A 22,191-nucleotide genomic window follows, 5' to 3' on the forward strand; every position below is an offset into this window, starting at 1 on the left:
CTGTCTCCTCCCCGGAGGGGGGCACCCGGGAGCCGGCGCCGGAGGAGCCGGGCCCACGCGGGAAGGTCGAGCTAGCCGGTGAGGTCATGGTTGCCATGGCTCCGGGCAGTGACGCGCGTCGGCACGTGACGACAGGTTACCATGGCTCCCGGCCCCGGCGGCGCGGGCGCTCCGCCTCCTGGAGTGACGTCCGCCGCCCCCCCAACTCTTTTCCCGCCCCCCCGCCCCCTCCCCCCCCCCCCCCCCCCCCCCCCACCGCCGGCTCCCCGCGGCCCCGGAGGTTTCACTGCACAACAAGATGGCGGCGGCGGCGGCGAGCGGAGCTGGCGGGGCTGCCGGGGCCGGAGCGGGGGGAGCCGGGCCGGCCGGCCGCCTGCTGCCTCCGCCCGCCCCGGGACCCCCGGCCGCCCCCGCTGCTGTCCCCCCGGCGGCTGGCCCGCCGCGTCCCCCAGCCCCGGCCTCCCGCGGGCCGGTGCCTGCCCGTATCGGCTACTACGAGATCGACCGCACCATCGGCAAGGGCAACTTCGCGGTGGTCAAGCGGGCCACGCACCTCGTCACTAAGGCCAAGGTAGTGGCGCGGCGGGACCGGGCGGCGGCGGGGCTGCGCGGCCCGGGACCGTCCGAGTGTGGCGGGGGAAGGGGAGCCCCGCGACACCGAGGTGGAGGGGTCGGCGCCGCGAGCGGGGCTCGGGAGTGCGTTGGGAACAGGGAAGCGGATAGGGGGTTATCGGGCAAGAGTGAGGAGAGAGCAGGAGGTTGGGGGCACCGGGGGGCCCGGGAGAGGGTAACTGCACAGCAGAGGGGGCGCAAAGCGGCCACTGAGCGCCGGGACCTGGGGAACTAGAGAGCCGGGGATGGGCAGGGGGCTCCCCGGGCTGTGCGGAGGGTCGTAGCAGGGGTGATGAGAAAGACGTTTGGAACTCTCCCGGAGCCAAGAGACAGTAAGCTAAGAAGCCTCAGAAACCAGAAATTAGGAAATCCTGCGGGAATGAGGGCAGGGGAATAGGAAATATGGACCAGGAGGATGGGGGAAAACAAGGGTGAAACTGACACGGGTGGGCTTTTGAGGGGAAGAAGGATGGCTGGGGTCTTGAGGGGGGTACAAGGTACTGGAAGGTATGAGGGACCTGGTACCTTATGACAGCGGCACCAGTCAGCGTTTGGTCGCCCAAGACTACTAGATGGTGGGAATGAGAGACTGAGGACAGAGGAGATTATTGGAGCCGGCAATGAAAAAAATGGGGAAATAAGGAGGAAAAAAATTACTTTGCTTTTCCACAGGAAAGGGGTCAGGGAACAAGGACCCAGGGGTACCCCTGCTTTGTGGTGGCCCTAGGTAATCAGGGGTTAAACAATTTGGGAGAGCTGGATTGCTAGTTATATTTAGTTGTCGGAGAGTCCAGAACCATACAGTTTACAGAACCTAGGGTGGGCTGTCAGTGGTGGTCGGGGGGCGCCTGGAGACTGGGGAGGTGTGTGAAGAATCCGGACACTCATTGGGCCCTTTGGTTCCCAAGGGATTTGTGGAGCAGTGGTGGTGAAATTGGCAAGGTCAATTAGGAAGCCATATCGTACACGTTTAAAATTTTACCTACAAATTTCGTTTTTGGAGGAAATATGGTTAGTTCTTTCCTGTGGCCTTCTTCATTGGGAGTCTTGGCATTGAAGACACCAGGAGGAACTGCTTGGTTTTGATAGGACTCCCAGAACCCATTTATACTTCAGATTTCTTTCTTTGCTCCATCTCTCACTTGAATGAACACTTTCGGTGAAGTCATTCATTATATTTAAAACTGCAATTTGTGTTTCCCTCAGCTCGATGAAGAACCCTTACAGCTGCTGCTGCTTCCTACCAAAGCCACATCAATTCCCCTCACCTCCTCAGCCCAGTCTTTGGTCCTTGTTTTCGCTTGTATGGCAGTCTCTTGTTTTCAGAAGGCAGTGACTTATCTCTGTCTTCTTTCCCTCTTACTTATGACCTGAAGTTCCTTTTCCCCTCCTTTCTGTCAGACTCCAAAGGGCCCTTCTTACCAGGGTTGTGGGGTGGGTGGGTGGCTGTGGAAAATTGATTGGTCAGTTTCACTTCCTCTGGGGGGGGCCCCCCCGTCAGCCTTTTTTTTTTTTTTTTTTTTCAGTTTTTATCAGAGGGCCTCAAGTCTGCAGGTCTGAGCTGAATGAGATACCAGAGTCCAAGGTTTCCTGATGCTACCCTCAGACCCTGACATGGAGTAGACTTAACCAAGACTCTGGTGCATCCCTGCCCCTCTGAGTGTTTCCTATTGCGTTTACAGTTAGCCAAGACAAATTTATATTTACAAACAACTCTAATTGTTCCAGCCTTGTTCCTTGTTTTGGTATTTCCTTTTCCACACCCTCCCCCTCCCACCTAAGTAATCACTTGTGCTTCTGTGATTATTTTGCTCTGACCTCTGGGGGATGGACTCTATGAACTTAATTGGCTGCCTGGTTTATGGTATCTATGATTTAAAGAATTCTGTATTGCCCAGCCCTTGGATACACCAAAATAATGATTAAAAAAATCTGGGACAGAGGGTTCAATGTTTTTGTAAATGTAATTGCAAACAGTTGATTCTTGGCTTTATACATAATGGAGACATTTCTATCTTCAGTAGTCAGCAAAGCCAGTGGCTAATTATGGCTGGTCTGCCCGCTTTCTAATTTTCCAGTGTGTGTGTGTGTCTAAGTTTTTCTCTAAGTTGTTGGTATCCTTTAGGACTGCAGCATTTTAAACATCAGCTTGTTTATAAACGGGTGTCACTGTTTATGTTGGTTTTTATCTTTGATCATTTGTGGTCGGCAGTTATGCAATTCCTATGTATGGAAATATTCAAAATCTTGAATGAGGCTGAAATGGCTTGGACAATAAGTTGCATGTGTGACGGGACCACAGCAGCACTCATTTGTGTTTCTGTAGCAGTGTGCAATTTCCTAGTTACAGGCACCCTCTCTTTCGCTGCTTAAATTACTCTGCCGACACGCGTGAAGCTTAATTCACAAGGAGTTGTCATGTGCTCTGGGTAAATGATGAACATATTTTGGCCTGCTTCTTGCTTATCTGAATCCACTTTGGAAAGGTTTCTCAGATGCTTGCAGCTCAGATGTGTCTAACAACTGTTGACGTACGGTATGATGGCCTATTAAGGCCAGGGTTTGGTTATATAATGGCGAGGAAGGTGCCTGGGTATTGGCAGTTGCAGAAGCTGCTGTTCAGTTACTCAGGTAGAGAGAATTTTCTCCTGTGCACTGCAGCGTTTATCTTACTTCTGCAGTCAGGTAACTTGGAACCAAAGAGAATCACCTATTTTCACCTATTTTTTTTTCCTCTTCTGTTTTCAGGATGTATCTTTTTGTTCATTTGTTTGTCTTTTAGAGGTATGTGATTTTTTTTTCTTTCTGCTCCCTGTCAGCCACCGAATGGTCTGGGTTTTTCCTATAACCATATATAACCATCAGACTCAGGTAATTCAGATGATATTTGTGTTGGTTGAAAGAGGTTAGGTAGTAGGTGTTTTCTGAACATTAGAGAAATATTTATGGTCATCTTTTCTCACACACACTACCTATTCCACAGACTAAGAGGCTAAAGTAAACTTTATTTATTAACCAAGCTACCATGCTCCGTCCAACAATACGTGGTAAAGCTGGCCCTTTCCCAAATTCTGTTAACTGTCCATCCAACTAGATCAGGACCCTGGGATGAACGAAACAAGTACAGAACGGGAAATATTTTCCCGTTCTGTTGTTGGTGACTTTTGCAGCACGGCATTCATGAGCTCAGACTTAATATTGGCAGCACTGCGGTGCTTACAGCGCCACTGCAGAGCAGTTACCAGGAGAGAATGAGCGTCTGTGACATGCTCTGGTCAGCAGCTCACCCTGGCTGTCTTGTCCCACCTTCTTTGAGTTCCCTTTTGTGGAGGAGTCTTGGTTTGAGATTCTCTGGTCCTTTTCTTTTGGTAGGACGCTATGAAGTATTTAGAAGATTGAAGAAAAAAGATTTTCTATTGTCAGTTGTTTATAGGGGGTTGCCCGTGCCTAATTATACCTTCACTGGCTGGATGAATGGGAACAGAGAGTAGGTATATTTTGTATGCATTAAAAAGAAAGTATCCACGACTATAAAAGCTATTGGTCAAATACTTTAAAAATGTATTTCAATAAATGTACATCACTTGCGTGTTTATTGGTTCGTGGGAAGAGCTGGAGCTTTGGACAGGACTGGCTGGGTTTGGGTCTTCTGCTACTTACAGGTAATTTAACCTGTCTGTGCTTGGATTTCTTCATGTATAAAATGAGATGACAATAGTATCAATACTTTGCTCACAAATTCGGGTGTTCTGAAGATAAAATAATACATGTGAAACTTTGAGAACAAATGTGCCTGGCACCTAGTAGGCATACGGTAAATGTTATCACCATCGTCTTCATCCTCATCATCAGATACTGTTGGAACAAAGATGAGTAAGACATGGTTCCCCTTGTTGCTTTTCACCCCCTTTGGAACAGTTTTGTTTTGTGTAGGTAGATGTTATCCTGATGATGTGATTTCAGGGTAAAAAAATAGTTTGCTATTATTTCAGGTGCCTCTTTGAGAGAGTAGATTTAATTCCTGTGGACTTTGGGCTAATTTCATGAAAGTGACATTTAAAAACATAATTTCCCATTAAATTTTTCAGACACTTAGGAGACTTGTCTAATGAAAACTGTGACTAATACTGGCTTTTATTTGGTTTGCCTTGAATACTCAGGGTGTTTGTATAGCTACACTTTGTCACATTGGTGACAGAGCAGAGTTTGCAGTGTTTTCTCCAGAGAACTCCTTAAATTTCATGGAGAGTATGAAGAAATATTCCTATAAGCCTAAGGACACATTTGCACTTGGGTGCAGGGTGTGCTACTTAGAAGGCCAAGGTCAGGATTCTTAACTTTAGATATTACTCAGAGGAAACATTTTGCCCCATGACCCCATTCCAAATACTGATCAGCCAGGACGCATTTGTGTGCCGTGTGGTTTAGCGCACTCATTTCCATGAGAAGAACAGCTCAAAGCGGGCTAATAGTATTGTTTTTACTCTAAGGATGATGCTTGTGCTCGTTAGCAGGCTGAAAACAAGATTCATTAGTAAATAGAAAAGAGAATTATGTCAAAAAGAAATTGAAATTAAAGATGAATATTAGTTACGTTGGAGGAGAATAGTTCCATCTCTGGATAATCTAGAAATGACTGTTGAAAGATGACTAACTTCATTTTGATAGAGATTTGTTGAAACTTTGTGAAGAGCTAAGAATGATTTGGACTAGTTTCTCCAGAGTCAAAATACCAGCATTCCACTTTTCAGCATCAAAGCTGTTTAACATTTTGACTTTGGTGCCAGCTCCCTAGAAAGTCAGAGATCTGGCTCAAGCCAGAGGTGCCCAGACTAGTTACTTCTGTGCCAGAAGTGCTGTTTTCATTTTCCAGGCATCAGTCTGGCTAATGTTTTCTAGTTCGTGGCATAAAAGAGAACAAAATGGATGCTCTGGAAAGAAAAAGATACGCGTTCTTTCTACCAGTGTCTCTAAATCTGAAAAACACCTAAAACCTCTCTGCATAGTAATGGAACTTTTCTGTTATCCATTCATTCATTCAGCAAGTATTTACTGAATGCAAATTTTGTGCCAGGGTTCTGCTCTGGCTCTTGAATACCCCATGAATGAGAGAGAAAAAAGCTGTTGCCTTCTTGGAACTTATTTTCTTATTGGAGGAAACAGATGAGAAGCATGTAAACAAATAATTTTATATAGTGACAAATACTATGAAAAAAATAAATGAGCGAGAGAGTGTCTGGGGCAGGGTGCTGCTTCATATCCAGTGTCAGGGAAGGCCTTTCCAGGGTGGTGATATTTGAGCTGATCACCTGAATAATGAGAAAGAGCCAGCTTGGGAAGATTAGGAAGAAGGAATGGCACGTGCAGCGGCCTTTGGGTAGAAATGAACTTGGTTTGTCTAAAGATTAGACCCAAGGTCAGGATGCCTAAGAGCTTAATCAGTGAGAGAAGGGATGGTGAGGAATTGAGATCAGGAGGTTAGATAGGGGCCAGATTGTAAGGGTCTTACAGGCCATTTTATGGAATTGGGTATGAAATAAGGGATTGACCTCAGGGGATATCAAGGCAGAGCACTGACGTTATCTGACTTATGTCTTTAAAAAGTCATTTTGGGTATTTTATGGCTTAGGGTAAAAAAACTTCTTCTGATTCATTTCTTCAGATAGGGGAGGTGTTAAATTTTAACAACTTCTGTTCTTTCACACTATAAGAGAATGGCATACATTTTACATACAAAGTAAACGTGATCAGCCAACAAATAGTTGTCGATTTGGGAAGCACTAAAAAAAGATCTTGCTGCTGCTGCTGCTAAGTTGCTTCAGTCGTGTTGACTCTGTGCGAACCCACAGACGGCAGCCCACCAGGCTCCCCCGTCCCTGGGATTCTCCAGGCAAGAACACTGGAGTGGGTTGCCATTTCCTTCTCTTTTTTTTCAGAGTCTGGAAAGATGAACTTAAAATCTCAGACTTTGCTCAGCCAGTAAAGAATCCACCTGCCATGCAGGAGACACAGGAGATGTGGGTTCAGTCTCTGGTCAGGGAGCTAGGATCCTACATACCTCACAACCAATAAACATAGAAACAGTATTGTAACAATTTCAGTTAAGACTTAAAAAATGCTGAAGAAGTAAAAAGAGAGAAAGAAGCACAGAAAAAGCAATGACCATAAACACAGTCTGCCTTATATAGTTTTCTTTTGCCACTATATCTAGCTCACACCCAGGGAATATGAGTAATTATACTTTTGCTGTGTTGGGTTGGTCTGGTCTGTCTTTGAAGGTACCTTTCTTAGATGGACTCTCTATTTACCAGATCACTACCAGCTTCCAGGGGATGGTGCCATCTTATAACTCATGAAGAGAACTGGTCACCAAGATACATACATTGATGATACAGGTGAGGGCCAAGAGGACCATTTATGTAGAGCTGCCCTTACGTGGTTCTAGTTTCTGAGCTGAAAGCTCTGGCCTGCTCCGCAGGTGAATGATCTCACCCATCAGGTGAGTCCCTGCCTTCTCCTTTCTAACAGTGAGTAGACTGGTCCCTTCTGGCATAATAGTATAGTCGTGCTGACTGTGGATGACTGATAGCATCCAGAGGGTGAAAATTAGACACATTCTCATGGACTTTTGTTCCAATGTAATAAATATTGTTAAATAAATGGCTTTGGCAGTGTCTTTGAAAAGCCCTCAATGGTTTTGGATGTATTAGCTTGAAAGAGTTTCTTTTGGATCTGTTTAGAGTTAAAAATTCCATCAGCTGAGGACAAAACTATTGGATGAACCGTGGCATAGTTATGTCATATTTCTGTTTAGGAGGTGTGTGATCCACGGTAGACCAGGAGTCTTTAGCCACACTGGTAAGTATTTCATCTCAGAATTTACTGTCTCAGAGATTTAGGAATCAGATTGCAAATACTCAGCCTCGTTTCCCAGAAACTGAAAAGGAAGGAGACTCAAACCCATCGCCTGTGTAAGCTCCACTGTGTAGGCTGGGCTCACTCAGTTGGATACTTTTGGCCAGTTATCTTAAACTATATTTAGGTTTTGGTTTGGAATTTCTGAGAAATCCTCAAATTTCTGCCTCGTTTTAGCTAGTTTCAGTCTGTACTTAACAGCAGTATGCTTTACTTCTCTTTGCTCCCTCCTGAAAACTTGAATGCAAAATTTTGGGCTTCCTTAGCACATTTCTTGAGACTGAATTTTTGGAGAAGGAGATTTTCATTTAATTCATTCCATCCACCCAGCCAATAAACTTTTAAAAAATTGTTTATCAAAAACTAGGAATGAATGATAGATGGCACAAAATTCAAGAAGTGCAGACTTGTATGTAGTGAAGTTGTCTTCCTCCGCCGCAGTGCCTCATCCACACAGTTTTGTTAGGTTTGTGTCTCTAGTGTTTATTAAGGGCTCTCTCGATCAGTCCAAATGCTAGGTGCTGTTTGTTTTCTGGCAGTGTTGTCACATGCTTGCAATTTCTAAAAATCATTTTACTTAAAAATGAAAAGAAGAAAACACCTAACTTTTAGGGCTTGTTAGGAGGCACACACACTGTGATAACTGAATGTCACCTCCACGAGGCAGGCATTTTAAGTTGGTGTTTGCTGCTGTATGCCCAGTGCCTACTACGATGCTGGTAAGTATTCCTTTAGGGAATAAATGTAAGGATTAAAAAAAAGAGAGAGCTGACTTAATTTTTTTAATGCTCTTAATGCGTCTTAGAGTTTTATTACTGAAATTTTCTATCTCCAGTTAAGATGTTAAAGGAAAGTAATTTTCTACTTTTTTCTTACAAATCTCTAGGTAAAGAGATTTTACCGCCTTTCTGGGCAAGTTATTTTTGGCATATTTCAAACTTTCATTATGAATAAGTTCAGTCTAATTTCACTAAATCCTGCAATTTAAATTCAAGCCCCTTATTTGAAGGGGAAAGTTCTTTCGTACCTGGGCTCCCCGTGGGTCACCGCCTTGCGAGGGTCCCACGGGTGCAGTCAGCGTAGTCGGCCAGCGCCTAGTTTTTCCTCTTCTGCCTTGGAGCTTTTCTTTGCAGACCCACCTGTCTGTCTTCTCCTGCTGGCATTTCCTGAAGTAACTTCATACTGTTTGCTGGGGTTCCCACTTGTTCTGTATACTAAGTGATCTGATTAAAGCAACTGGTATTTTTCTGTCACTGGTCCTTAATTTCAGGGCGTTACTTTTATTGGGCCTTACCTTTAATGAATTAATTCAAGTAGTATTTAAAAAAAATAAATTTATTTATTTTGAATGAAGGATAATTGCTTCACTATATCGTGTTGGCCTCTGCCGTCCATTACCATCGGGCTTCCCTGATAGCTCAGTTGGTAAAGAATCCACCTGCAATGCAGGAAACCCCGGTTCATTTCCTGGGTTGGGAAGATCCACTGGAGAAGGGATCAGCTACCTACTCCAGTATTCTTGGGCTCCCCTTGTGGCTCAGCTGGTAAAGAATCCGGCTGTAATGTGGATTGGGAAGATCTCCTGGAGAAGGGAAAGGCTACCCATTCCAGTATTCTGGCCTAGAGAATTCCATGGACTGTATAAGTCCGTGGGGTCGCAAAGAGTTGGACACGACTGAGCGACTTTCAAAATATATCAACATGAGTCAGCCATTGATATATATATGTCCCCTCCCTTTTGAACCTCCCTCCCACCTCCCATCCTTTCCCATCCCTGTAGGTTGTCACAGAGCCCTGGTTTGAGTTCCCTGAGTCATACAGCAAATTTCCATTTGTTACCTGTTTTCCATATGGTAGTGTATATGCTTCCATGTTACTCTCTCCTTTTGTCCCACCCTCTCCTTCCTCCCCACTGCCCATGTCCATAATACTTTTCTCTATGTCTGCGTCTCCATTGCTGCCCTGCAAATAGGTTCATCCATACAGTCTTCCTAGATTCCATATATATGCATTAATATATGATATTTGTAGTATTTTTTGTGTTATCTATAGGCAAAAAGTAGCAACTACTGATACTAGAAGACAAGAGGATGAGTGTTACTCTTCTTGGAGTGGGCAAAGTGTTCAGTTAAAGGAGCAATTGAATGCTTGCAGCTCAGACCTGATAGAGGTGGACTACAAGAGGTCTGGAGTGTAAATTGTCTTATTTCAACCCAATTACTTATTATTGTGGGCTCTCTTCTACCACCTTGCTCTATTTTTTTTCCATTTATAATTGGGGAAACTTATAAGAAGCAGAAGGAAAAAAATCACCCATCATCCTGTCACCCACAGGCAATAGTTATTAATTTTTTGCAGTATATAATTAGGATCATACTGATACTCTATTTTATTCCTCCCCCTTATCATTATAGGTATTTTCTCATCATTCGAAACTGTTTGTAAACATCAATTTTAATGGATGTGCACTTTGCCATTGTATTGTTGTTGTTGTTCAGTCTCTCGGTTGTGTCCAACTCTTTTCGACCTCATGGACTGCAGCACACCAGGCTTCCCTGTCCTTCACCATCTCCTGGAATTTGCTCAAACTCATGTCCATTGAGTTGATGATGTCATTCAACCATCTCAACCTCTGTTGCTCCCTTCTCCTCCTGCTCTCAATCTTTCCCAGCATCAGGGTCTTTTCCAGTGAGTCGGCTCTTTGCATCAAGTGGCCAAAGTGTTGGAGCTTCAGCTTCAGCATCAGTCCTTCCAGTGAGTCTTCTCTAGTACCACGGTTTGAAAGCATCAGTTCTTCAGTGCTCAGCCTTCTTTGTGGTCCAGTTCCCACATCCGTACATGACTACTGGAAAAACCACAGCTTTGACTAGAGAGACCTTTGTATACGGACCTTTGCCATTGTATGATCGCTGTTATTTTTTGACCTTTTTCATATTTTAAGGTTCTTCCCAGTTTTTCACTGTTAGAAATTTGCTGTGGTGACCATTTTTGTGTATGAATCTTTGATGCATTTCTGATTTTTTGCTCAGGATAGATTGTTGGATGTGAAATTACTGGCGAGAGAATACACATGCTTTTAAGACACCTGATACATATATTGGCACATTGCTTTCCAGAAAGGCTGTGCCAGGGTTAGCCCACCAGAAGTGTTTTTTTCTTTATTGTCTCCTCTTCTGCGTTTGTTTTCTTGGAAGGCAGGACTGTTACTCCCTGCTGCACCTGTAAACCTTGGGCGGTAGATGTGCAGCCCATTAAAAGAGGGCTGGAGCTACTGCCTCGTCGTCGTTCTGAACCAAACCTGGACGAGGAAGGAAAAAATTGTGACTCTAATCTTTTAAGTTGTTTTTTATGAATCATCGTTCTCTCCTGATCTTTCACAAAGAGGTATAAACTTAAATTGGAGGAGCTGTTGAAGGCAAGAAGAAAGGTTGATGAGAAAGAGATTCTGATTACCTGAATCTTTGATTTTTAAATAACTTTTTTGGTCGACCTGAGGGAGAATTTCTGAGATTGATGAAAATTGTGAATTACTCCTTTCTTTTTTTTAATGGTAAAAAGATGATAAAGGAAATTATAAAGGAAATAATTATGTGAATAAATGTGGTGATGCATCAGTCTTATGATGTCTGGATTTGTTGTACTTACTGTACTTTTTGTGTTATTTAAGAGGTTTTCAGTGGTAATTGGGCCATATGGACTATTGTTCTTAGTGTTTGGGTGTACCCACTGCTGTATTTTGAGCATCTGACAATATGCCCTTTTATCTCCAATAGAAGGCCTTTAATACAATAAGTTTGGGTTATGATTATCTTAATTAGGGGAAAGAAATGAATGAAGCAGGGAAGTCAGAAATAATGATATATATACTTTTAATATTTTATTTTATTTAAAATATAAATATGCATTAATCCACTAGTCTTTTTTAAAAAGTGTTCATTATGCAAAATTTCAAATGTAAGCAAAAGTAAAAAGAATCATATGATGAACCCCTCATTAACCTACCACCCACTAAAAGCAGTTAATCACCTCACTGTCAGTCTTTTGCACATATCACTTCCAGCCTCTCTTTTCTCCCTAGTTTATTTTGAAGCAATTCCCAAAATCTTATTTCATCTGTAAATGTTTTGGCATGTATCTCTAAATAAAGGAGGTTTTTTTTTTCCAAAAAAATATAACCCCAGTACTATTATCCTACCTATAACAATTAACAATAATTCCCTGATGTCATTAAGTATCAAATTAGTGTTAAAATTTCTCTGATTGTCATATATATTGTATATGACATATATATATATGACATATATATACAATATATATACACACACATTTAGTTTTTCTTCTTTTTTAACCACTTGTTTGTTTGAATCAGGGTCTAAATAAAGTCCATACTTTATAATTGATTGATGTCCCTTAAGTTTTATATTTTTAAAAAGAATTATTTGTTTTACTTTATAGATTTCCCCTCTTTTTCTTTGCAGTTTGTCTAAGAAACATGTTTGCTAATCTTTTGCTGTAGGCCTTTCTCTGTATATCGATATCTTGATTAGAGTTCTGCCATCTTATTTGTGTTAAACATACCCATAGTTCATCATTTATGATTTCCAGTTTTGTTTTGCTTTTTTAAAGCAGAGTAGCAATTTAAAGGCATTTTGTGAAGCATTTTGAACATAGACTCTTGAGTTTTTGATCCTCTCTCCCTCTTGTCCCCATCTTTTATGCTTGTTGCATTAAAAAAAAAACAAGGTAATGCTCAAAATCCTTCAGGCTAGGCTTTGACAGTACGTGAACTGAGAACTTCCGGATGTACAAGCTGGATTTAGAAAGGGCAGAGGAACTAGAGATCAAATTGCCAAGATCTGTTGGATCATAGAAAAGGCAAGAGAGTTCCAGAAAAACATCTGCTTCTGCTTCATTGACTACGCTAAAGCCTATGACTGTGTGGATCACAACAAACTGGAAAATTCTTAAAGAGATGGGAATACCAGACCACCTTACCTGCCTCTTGAGAAACCAGTATGCAGATCAAGAAGCAACAACCAGACATGGAACAATGGACTGGTTCAAAATTGGGAAAGGAGTACATCAAGGCTGTGTATCTTCTATTTAACTTCTATGTGGAGTACATAGTGCTAATTGCCGGGCTGGATGAATCACAAGCTGGAATCAAGATTGCCAGGAGAAATGTCAACAACTTCAGATACGCAGATGACACCACTCTAATGACAGAAAGTGAAAAGGAACTAAAGAGCCTCTTGATGAATGTGAAAGAGGAGAATGAAAAAGCTGGCTTAAAACTCAACATTCAAAAAACAAAGATCATGGCATCTGGTCCTATCACTTCATGACTAAGAAATGAGAAACAATGGAAAAAGTGACAGACTTTATTTTCTTAGGCTCCAAAATCTCTGCAGATGGTGACTGCAGCCATGAAATTAAAAGATGCTTGCTCTTTGGAAGAAAAGCTATGACAAACCTAGACAGTGTATTAAAAAGCAGAGACGTCACTTTACTGATAAGGAACCAGGTAATCAAAGCTATGGTTTTTCCATTAGTCATGTACAGATGTGAGAGTTGAACCGTAAAGAAGGCTGAATGTTGAAGAATTGATGCTTTTGAACTGTGGTGCTGGAGAAGACTCTTGAGAGTCCCTTGGACAGCAAGGAGATCAAACCAGTCAATCCTAAAGGGATTCAACCTTGAATATTCATTGAAAGGATTGATGCTGAAGCTCTAGTACTTTGGCCACCTGATGTAAAGAGCTGTTTCATTGGAAAAGACCGTGATGCTGGGGAAGATTGAGAGAGAGATGGTTGGATGGCATCATCTACTTAATGGAGTTTGAGCAAACTCCGGGAGACAGTGAAGGACAGGGAAGCCTGGCTTGTTGCAGTCTATGGAGTTGCAAAGAGTTGGACATGACTTAGCAACTGAACACACATGCATCCACATGTAATGTGACTTTACTAAGTCATTTTAAACATTCAGCCTAATTTTCAAAGAAGCATGTCTTTCTTTTCTCCTGGGTTTCTCATCAGTTTGTATAGCTAATTAAATTGCATACCTGTAATAACAAGAGCAACTGGTATAGATAGATTTGGGAAAAAAATATTTAATTCTTGGTAAGCATGCAGCTTAGTGGATGGGAGCAGGAAGAATATCCAGGATTAGAATGAGTGGCTGTTAATTTGAGGCTGGTTTGCATTGCTGGGGCTTGTTATTTTACAGAGGGAAGGGGAAGCATCAGTTATTTTTTTCAGGTTGGTTGAGAGATGGTGGTGGGTTAAGAGAGCTTCTATACAAATTTTATAATTATAAAATGAGCCAAATTGTTAGAAATCTGAGGACAAGATATTTTATAGAATCTTTTATTTATAGTGTATTCTGCAGCATGGTATTTTTGTCCACTTGTGTTAAGAGTTTGCATAAACTGGACTGAATTTGACTATGGGCCAGCGATGTTAAAAATTTGGTGAGGAAACAGCCAAAACTTTGTCTTTTGAAAGGTTTGTATCTGTTCACTGCCAGTGTAGTGTTCATGGAACAAGCTGACATTTTCATGTAGTCAGTTGTTTTCTGTTCCTGGCAAGAGAAATCTTGGTTCATATACCACGGGAACAAGATTGTTATTGTGGAAGGCAGACTCAGAGCTGTTTCTTGTTAGGATTAGTTGGGCACCTGCAGGATTTCTTCTTTCTTTCTGCTTCCTGCCTCCTGTTGTCCTTTCCTTCTGTCAGAATGTTCTAATGTTGCATAAGCAGTGTTCTGACAATAGATGATTTTTTTTGGTAGCTCTTTTTTTTTTTTTAAACCCTTGAAATAATGTTTTTAGTGATGGTATGTTCTTGGCTTACTTTCCATTTCTACATCAACAGTGATATTGTTATTCTTGTCAAATGGGGCAGTTGTATTCCAGCAATGATCTTTGTGTCCAAGTCAGCTGCAGAGAGACCCTGTTCATTATACCTAAATATCTTATATGTGTATAGTAATTTGGGGAGGTAATTCAATTTTCAGATGATACTTTCAGATCTCTGTATAGGATTTTACAGCCCCTCTGCCCTCCCCCCCATAATAAAACTTGTTTGAAGCATTGTTACTCACTAACTTCTTTGACATATGCAGAAGAGTGGCCGGTGATTTCAGCCTCTCGTGCCTCTTCTGATCTCATTTTCCTTCTTCCTTTTCAGCCAGCAGCTGCATCCCGTGCCCTGCTCTAATTGAGCTCCCAGTAAAAGGGGCACTGTTATACTGAGTCACCTCCTCTTCTATCAGTGGTTGTTAGATGTTTTTAGGCCAAGAACCCATTTTGGAGTCACATTAAAATTTGAAAACAACATTTCAGTTGTGTTACCTAAACTTCTCTTCCTTTCCTTATGCTGCTGCTAAGTCGCTTCAGTCGTGTCCGACTCTGTGCGACCCCATAGACAGCAGCCCACCAGGCTCCCCTGTCCCTGGGATTCTCCAGGCAAGAACACTGGAGTGGGTTGCATTTTCTGCTTTTCCAGCTCTTTGGGGGAACCTTTTTGGCCAGTCAGTTGCAGTAAGGAAAGTGTCCATTGCTGTGGGAGTCAGCCCATGTGTTTCCAGTTTCAGTTTTTACTAGCCTGGCAGTTTTCTTTGGGCACATCACTTAACCTCATGGGGCTTCCAGTTTCTTTTTAATGTATATATGTTTTCTATGGCTTTATTGAGATATAATTCACATACTGTACAGTTCACCCAATTCATTGCTTTTAGCCTATTCACAAAGTTGTGTAACCATCATCACAAGCCATTTTAGAACATTTTCATTCCTCTTAGAAGAAGCCACCCATTAGTAGTCACTGTTCATGTCTTCAATCTCTGTCCCCATGCCCTAATCAATCACTAATCAGTCTCTATAGATTTGCCCATTCTGAACATGTCATATAAATAGAATCTTATCACATATGGCCTTTTGTGTCTGGCTGCTTTCATATAACATGTCTTCAAGTTTCATCTATGTTGTAGCATATTTCAGAATTTCCTTCCTTTTTATGAATGAATGATATTTCATTGTATGAATATATTGCATTCTGTACATTCATGAATGGATGACATATGCATTTTTCCACTTTTTGACTAATATGAACAGTGCTGTTATGAACATTTGTGTACAAATTTTTGTGTGGACATATGTTTTCATTTCTCTTGGACATATACTTTGGGCATATATGCCCAAGGAGTGGAATTTCTGCATCATAAACATTCCATATTTATCTTTTTGAGGAATTGCCAAACTGTTTTCTAAAATGGGTGCACCATTTTGCATTCCCACTAGGAATGTATGATGCTTCCAGTTTTTCCACATGCATACCGAAACTTGTTATTTTCTTTCTTTTTGATCTAATCATCCACGTCGATGTGAAGTGGTTGCTCCTTGTGGTTTTTGATTTGCATTTCTCTTATGACTCCTAGTGTTGATCATCTTTTCATGTGCTAAGTGACCATTTGTAGATCTTTGAAGTGTCTGTTTAGATTCCTTGCCCATTTTTTAGTTGGGTTATTTGTCTTTTTATTGTTGAGTTGTAAGACGTCTGTATATTCTGGATACAAGTCCTTTATCAGATATATGACATGCAGATATCGTTTCCCATCTCGTAGGTTGTCTTTTCACTTTCGTGATGGTTTTGTTTGCAGCACAAAAGTTTAAAATTTTGATGTTCTTGTTTCTTTATTTGTAAAGTTATTCTAACTCTGAAATTATGTGTTCTATTATGAATGTGTTTGTGTTCATTCTGAACCATTTTCTCACTTTGGTATGGTACTCTGTTTTTTCTTTTTTTGGTTTCAGGGCATGTGGGATCTTAGTTCCCTGACCAGGCATAGAACCCATGCCACCTGCAGTGGACGCACAGAGTCTTAACCACTGGACTGCCAGGGAAGTCCCAGCCTCAGAGTCTCTTCAAAAAAAAAATCTTTGTATCTCTCTGATATACGTGTCTTATGAAATAATCAGACTCTACCCAAAATGTATAATGTCGAAAGTGAACATTCCTTCTCTCTAGAGAGAACATTGTTCACATTTTATAACCAGATTTTTTCTATTCATATGTTAGAATTTTATGTTTTTCATTGAAAAGGGATCATGCCACATACTCTGCTGCTTATTTTTAATTTTTACTTAGTGTTACAGTTTTATTGAGATTTAATGGACATGCATTGCTGTGTAAATTTAAGGTGAACAGCATAATTGATTTACGTACCTAGTGAAATGATTACCACCATGAGTTTAGTGAGCATCCATCATCTCATATAGATTAAAAAGTTAAAGAAAAAAAAGTTAAAGAAATGGAAAAGTTTTTTCCTTGTGAAATCCTTTCTCTTAGGATATTGTTGTTCAGTCGTAAATTGTGTCCGACACTTTGTGACCCCATGAACTGCAGCACGCTAGGCGTCCTTGTCCTTTACTATCTCCCAGAGTTTGCTCAAACTCATGGCCATTGAGTCAGTGATGCCATCCAACCATCTCATTGTCTGCTGCCACCTTCTCTTATTCTCAAACTTCCCCAGCATCAGGGTCTTTTCCAGTGAGTAAGCTTTTCACATCAGGTGGCCAAAGTATTAGAGCTTCAGCTTCAGCACTAGTCCTTCCAGTGAATATTCAGGGTTGATTTCTTTTAGGATTGACTGGTTTCATCTCCTTGCTGTCCAAGGGGCTCTCAAGAGTGTTCTCCAACACCACAGTTCAAAAGCATCAGTTCTTCAGTGCTCAGCCTTCTTGATAGTCCCACTCTCGAATCCATATACAACTACTGGAGAAACTGTGGCTTTGACTATACGGACCTTTGTTGGCAAAGTGATGTCTCTGGTTTTTTTGTCATAGCTATCCTTCCAAGTATCCGTTGGATCATATAAAAAGCAAGAGAGTTCCAGAAAAACATCTACTTCTGCTTTATTGACTATGCCAAAGCCTTTGTAGATCACAACAAACTGTGGAAAATTCTTAAAGAGATGGGAATACCAGACCATCCTACCTGCCTCCTGAGAAATCTGTATGCAGGTCAAGAAACAACAGTTAGAAACGGACATGGAACAACAGACTGGTTCCAAATTGAGAAAGGAGTACGTCAAGGCTGTATATTGTCACCCTGCTTATTTAACTTATATGCAGAGTACATCATTCGAAATGCTGGGCTGAATGAAGCACAAGCTGGAATCAAGATTGCCAGGAGAAATATCAATAACCTCAGATATGCAGATGACACCACCCTTATGGTAGAAAGTGATGAGGAACTGAAGAGCCTCTTGATAAAAGTGAAAGAGGAGAGTGAAAAAGCTTGGTTAAAATTCAACATTCAAAAAACTAAGGTCATGGCATCCCATCCCATCACTCCATGGCAAATAGATGGAGAAACAGTGGAAACAGTGAGAGACTTTATTTTCTTGGGCTCCAAAATCACTGCAGATGGTGACTGAAGCCATGAAATTAAAAGACACTTGCTCCTTGGAAGAAAAGCTGTGACTGACCTAGACAGCATATTCAAAAGCAGAGACATTACTGTGCCAGCAAAGGTCCGTCTAGTCAAAGCTATTGTTTCTCCAGTAGTCATGTGTGGATATGAGAGTTGGACTATAAAGAAAGCTGAGCACCAAAGAATTGATGCTTTTGAACTGTTGGTTCTAGAGAAGACTCTTGAGAGTCCCTTGGACTGCAAGGAGATCAAACCAGTCCATCCTAAAGGAAATCAGTCCTTGAATATTCATTGGAAGGACTTATGCTGAAGCTGAAGCTCCAGTACTTTGGCCACCTGATGCGAAGAACTGACTCATTTGAAAAGACCCCGATGCTGGGAAAGATTGAAGGCAGGAGGAGAAGGGGACGACCGAGGATGAGATGGTTGGATGGCATCACTGACTCGATGGACATGGGTTTGAGTAAGCTCTGGGAGTTGGTGATGGACAGGGAAGAATGGCGTGCTGCAGTCCATGGGGTCTCAAAGAGTCAGACATGACTGAGTGACTGAACTGATTCTGCCAAGAAGCAAGTGTCTTTAAATTTTGTGGCTGCAGTCACTGTCCGCAGTGATTTTGGAACCCAAGAAAATGAAATCTGACACTGTTTCCACATTTTCCCTGTCTATTTGCCATGAAATGACAGGACTGGATACCATGAACTTCATTTTTTAAATGTTGAGTTTTAAGCCAACTTTTTCAATCTCGTCTTTCGCCTTCATCTAGTTGCTCTTCAATTTCTACCATTAGAGTGGTGTCATCTGCATATCTGAGGTTGTTAAAATTTCTCCTGGCAATCTTGATTCCAGCTTGTGATTCATCCAGCCCAGCATTTTGTACAATGTACTCTGCATAGAAGTTAAATATGCAGGGTGACAGTAGACAGCCTTAATGTACTCCTTTCCCAGTTTTGAACCAGTCCTTTGTTGGATGTCCATTTCTAACTGTTGCCTCTTGTCCTTCATACAGGTTCTCAGGAGGCAGATAAGGTGGTCTGGTATTCCCATCTCATTAACAATATTCCACAGTTTGCTGTGACCCACACAGTTAAAGGCTTTAGCATAGTCAGTGAAGCAGAAGTAGATGTTTTTTTTAAATTCCCTTGGTTTTTCTATGATCCAGCATATGTTGGCAATTTGATCTCTGGTTCCTCTGCCTTTTCTAAATCCAGCTTGTACATCTGAAAGTTCTTGGTTCATTTACTGGTGATGCTTAGCTTGAAGGACTTTTAGCATTACTTTGCTAGCATGTGAAAGGAGTGCAATTGTAAGGTAGTTTGAGCATTCTTTGGCATTGCCTTTCTTTGGGATTGAAATTAAAACTGACCTTTTCCAGTCCTGTGGCCACTGCTGAGTTTTCCAAATTTGTTGGATAATGAGTGCAGCACTTTAACAGCATCATCTTTTAGGATTTGAAATAGCTCAGCTGGAATTCCATCACCTCCACTGGATTTGTTTGTAGTAATGCTTCCTAAGGCCCACTTAAGATATACTCTCTTAATAACTTTCATATGTAATGTATAACAGTGTTAGTTATATTTATCATGTTATACATTACATCCATAGTACTTACTTATCTTGTACTTGGAAGTTTCTAGCTTTTGACTTCCTTCATCCAGTTCCTCCTCTCCCTACCCCTACCTCTGCTAATCACAAGTCTGATGTCTTTTTCTGTGAGTTTGTTTTTGAAGTATTAATATAATTGACCTACAATACCATGGTAATTCTTGTTACACAGCATAGTGACTCATTTTTACTATACATAGCAAAATGATCACCATGGTAAGTGTAGGTAAGATCTGTCACCATACAAAAGGTATTACATAATTATTGACAGACAGTATCTCCCACGCTGTACGTTACACACTCTTGACTCATTTATTTTGCAGCAGGAAGCTTGTACCTCTTGATCTCCTTCACCTATTTGTCTTCTTGCCTTACTCCTTTTCCTCTCTGGCAACCACCTATTTGTTCTCTGTATCTATGAGTCTGTTTCTGTTTTGTTATGTTTATTCATTTGTTTTAGGTTTTAGATTCCATTTATAAGTGAAATCATATAGTACTTGTCTTTCTCTGTCTTATTTCACTTGGCATAACACCTTCTGGTCTGTCCATGTTGTAAACAGCAGTATTTCATCCTTTCCTTTAGCTGAATAATAATATTCATATATATATATATATATATATACACACACACACATACACACACTGTGTCTTTTGCCATTCATCTGTTGATGGGCACTTAGGTTGCTTCTATATCTTGGCTATTGTAAATAATGCTGCAGTGAACATAAAGGTGCCTATATCTTTTCTAACTAGTGGTTTTGTTTTCTTTGGATAAATAAGTACCCAGAAGTGGAATTGCTGGATCATATGGTAGAGTTCTCTTAATTTTTTTGAGAAATCTCCATACTATTTTTCATAGTGACTGTATCATTTGTGTCCCCATAAACAGTTAATGAGGGTTCCCTTTTCTTCCCATTCCCATCAGCACTTGTTAGTAATATTTTTTGTCTTTTTGTTGTGCCATTTTGACAGGTGTGAAGTGAAATCTCACTGAGATTTTGTTTTTCATTTCTGTGATGATAAGCGACATTGAGCATCTTTTCATGTACCTGTTGGCCATCTGTATGTCTTCTTTGGAAAAATTTCTATTCAGATCCTCTGCCCATTTTTAGATTGGGTTGTTTGTTTGCTTTCTGTTGCATTGTATGAGTTTTCGTATATTTTGGATATTAACCCCTTATCGAGTATATCATTTGCCTGAAAAGACATATTCAAAAAATATTTCTAGGACTGATGTCAGAGTATGTACTGCCTGTGTTTTCTTTGGATTTTTGTCTTTTACATTGCAGAGTAGTTCATTTACCTGTAGTGTTAGTTTCAGGCGTAGAGCAGAGTGATTTAGTAATATGTGTATATATTCTTTTTCAGGTTCTTTTCCATTATAGGTTATTACAAACTACCGACTATAGTTCCCTGTGCTGTACAGCATGTCTTTGTTGTTTATTTTCTATATAGTGGTTTTACTACTCATTTTTAAAGTTAATATCTCCCACATCTTGTCATGTCAGTGCATTTTGTTCTAGACACAATCTTTTTAATGGCTGCAGAGTGTTCCATTTTATGGATGTACTATATTTAAGTAGTATCCTATTTGATAGGTTTAGGGTTGTTTCCAGCTTTTTTTTTTTTTAATATAAATTATATGTCACTTAACCATTTCTGCACATTTATATTTGTGCACTTGTACTAGTGTTTGTTTTCTATTCCGTTTATTTGCACTATTTATTTTCCAAAAGACTCATATCTCAGATTTAGTTTAGTTTTTAAAAATCAAGAGTTTTATACTAAACTTTGCAAAAGTTGTGTGTTCTTTTCCATTATGATATATACAATGTTAGAAACTAAGTTCTTCATTTTCTCAGTAATTGAATAGAATAAGTCACTAGAGGTGGGGTGCCTGAGTCAAAGTATGAGAGCTTAAAATTTTATTAGTGTTGCCAAATTGCCCTCCAAGAAAGGCCAGGCTAATTCACTCAATGGAGAGTATGTATGAAGTGCTTCTTCTATCCTCTTTAAACCCTGGCAACCAGCCATTTTTTTAGGGAGTCAGTCTAATAGGTAAGAAAATGTCATCTTAGTTTGTAAGAGTTATTTGTTATTACTCAATTTGACTATCATTTGTCTATTTGCTCTTAATATTTTTTCTTGGAATTATTTGTATCCTTTGGTTAGTTTTCTGTTGGGCTTTTTGGCTTTTTCTTGTTAATGTGCATCGCTGGGCTTCCCTGGTGGTCTAGTGGCTAAGACTCTAAGCTCTCCAGGTAGGGAGTTCTCCCAGGTTTGATCCCTGGTCAGGGAACTAGATCCCATGTGCTGCAGCTAAGACCTGCAGCAGCCAAATAAATAAATGAAAATAAATATTTAAAGAAAATGTGTGTAACTTTTTGAATATTAGGGAAATTAAGACCTATAAGACCCTGATGCTGGGAAAGATTGAAGGCAGGAGGAGAAGGGGGCGGTATCACTGACTTGGTGGATAAGAGTTTGAGCAAGCTCTGGGATTTGGTGATGGACAGGGAAGCCTGGCGTGATGCAGTCCATGGGGTCGCAAAGAGTCGGACACGACTGAGCTATTGAACTGATACTGATGTTTCTGTGTTTGTCTTGACAGTGTGTACGTGTGTGT

At 40.9% G+C, this 22,191-nt stretch overlaps 1 protein-coding gene across 4 annotated transcripts in view; it reads left to right on the forward strand.

Annotated features, from left to right (window-relative positions):
- The first annotated feature begins 265 nt into the window (after positions 1-265).
- Positions 266-22,191, forward strand: part of SIK3 (SIK family kinase 3) — a 264,012-nt gene continuing 242,086 nt past the window's right edge. For all 4 annotated transcript variants that reach the window (XM_006056875.4, XM_025266844.3, XM_006056876.4 and 1 more), the window contains exon 1: positions 266-571. In XM_006056875.4, the coding sequence (XP_006056937.2) occupies positions 299-571 (273 nt within the window). In that variant the 5' untranslated portion in view covers positions 266-298. The remainder of the gene's footprint in view (positions 572-22,191) is intronic.

Source organism: Bubalus bubalis, chromosome 16, assembly GCF_019923935.1.
Source record: "Bubalus bubalis isolate 160015118507 breed Murrah chromosome 16, NDDB_SH_1, whole genome shotgun sequence".
NCBI lineage: Eukaryota > Metazoa > Chordata > Mammalia > Artiodactyla > Bovidae > Bubalus > Bubalus bubalis.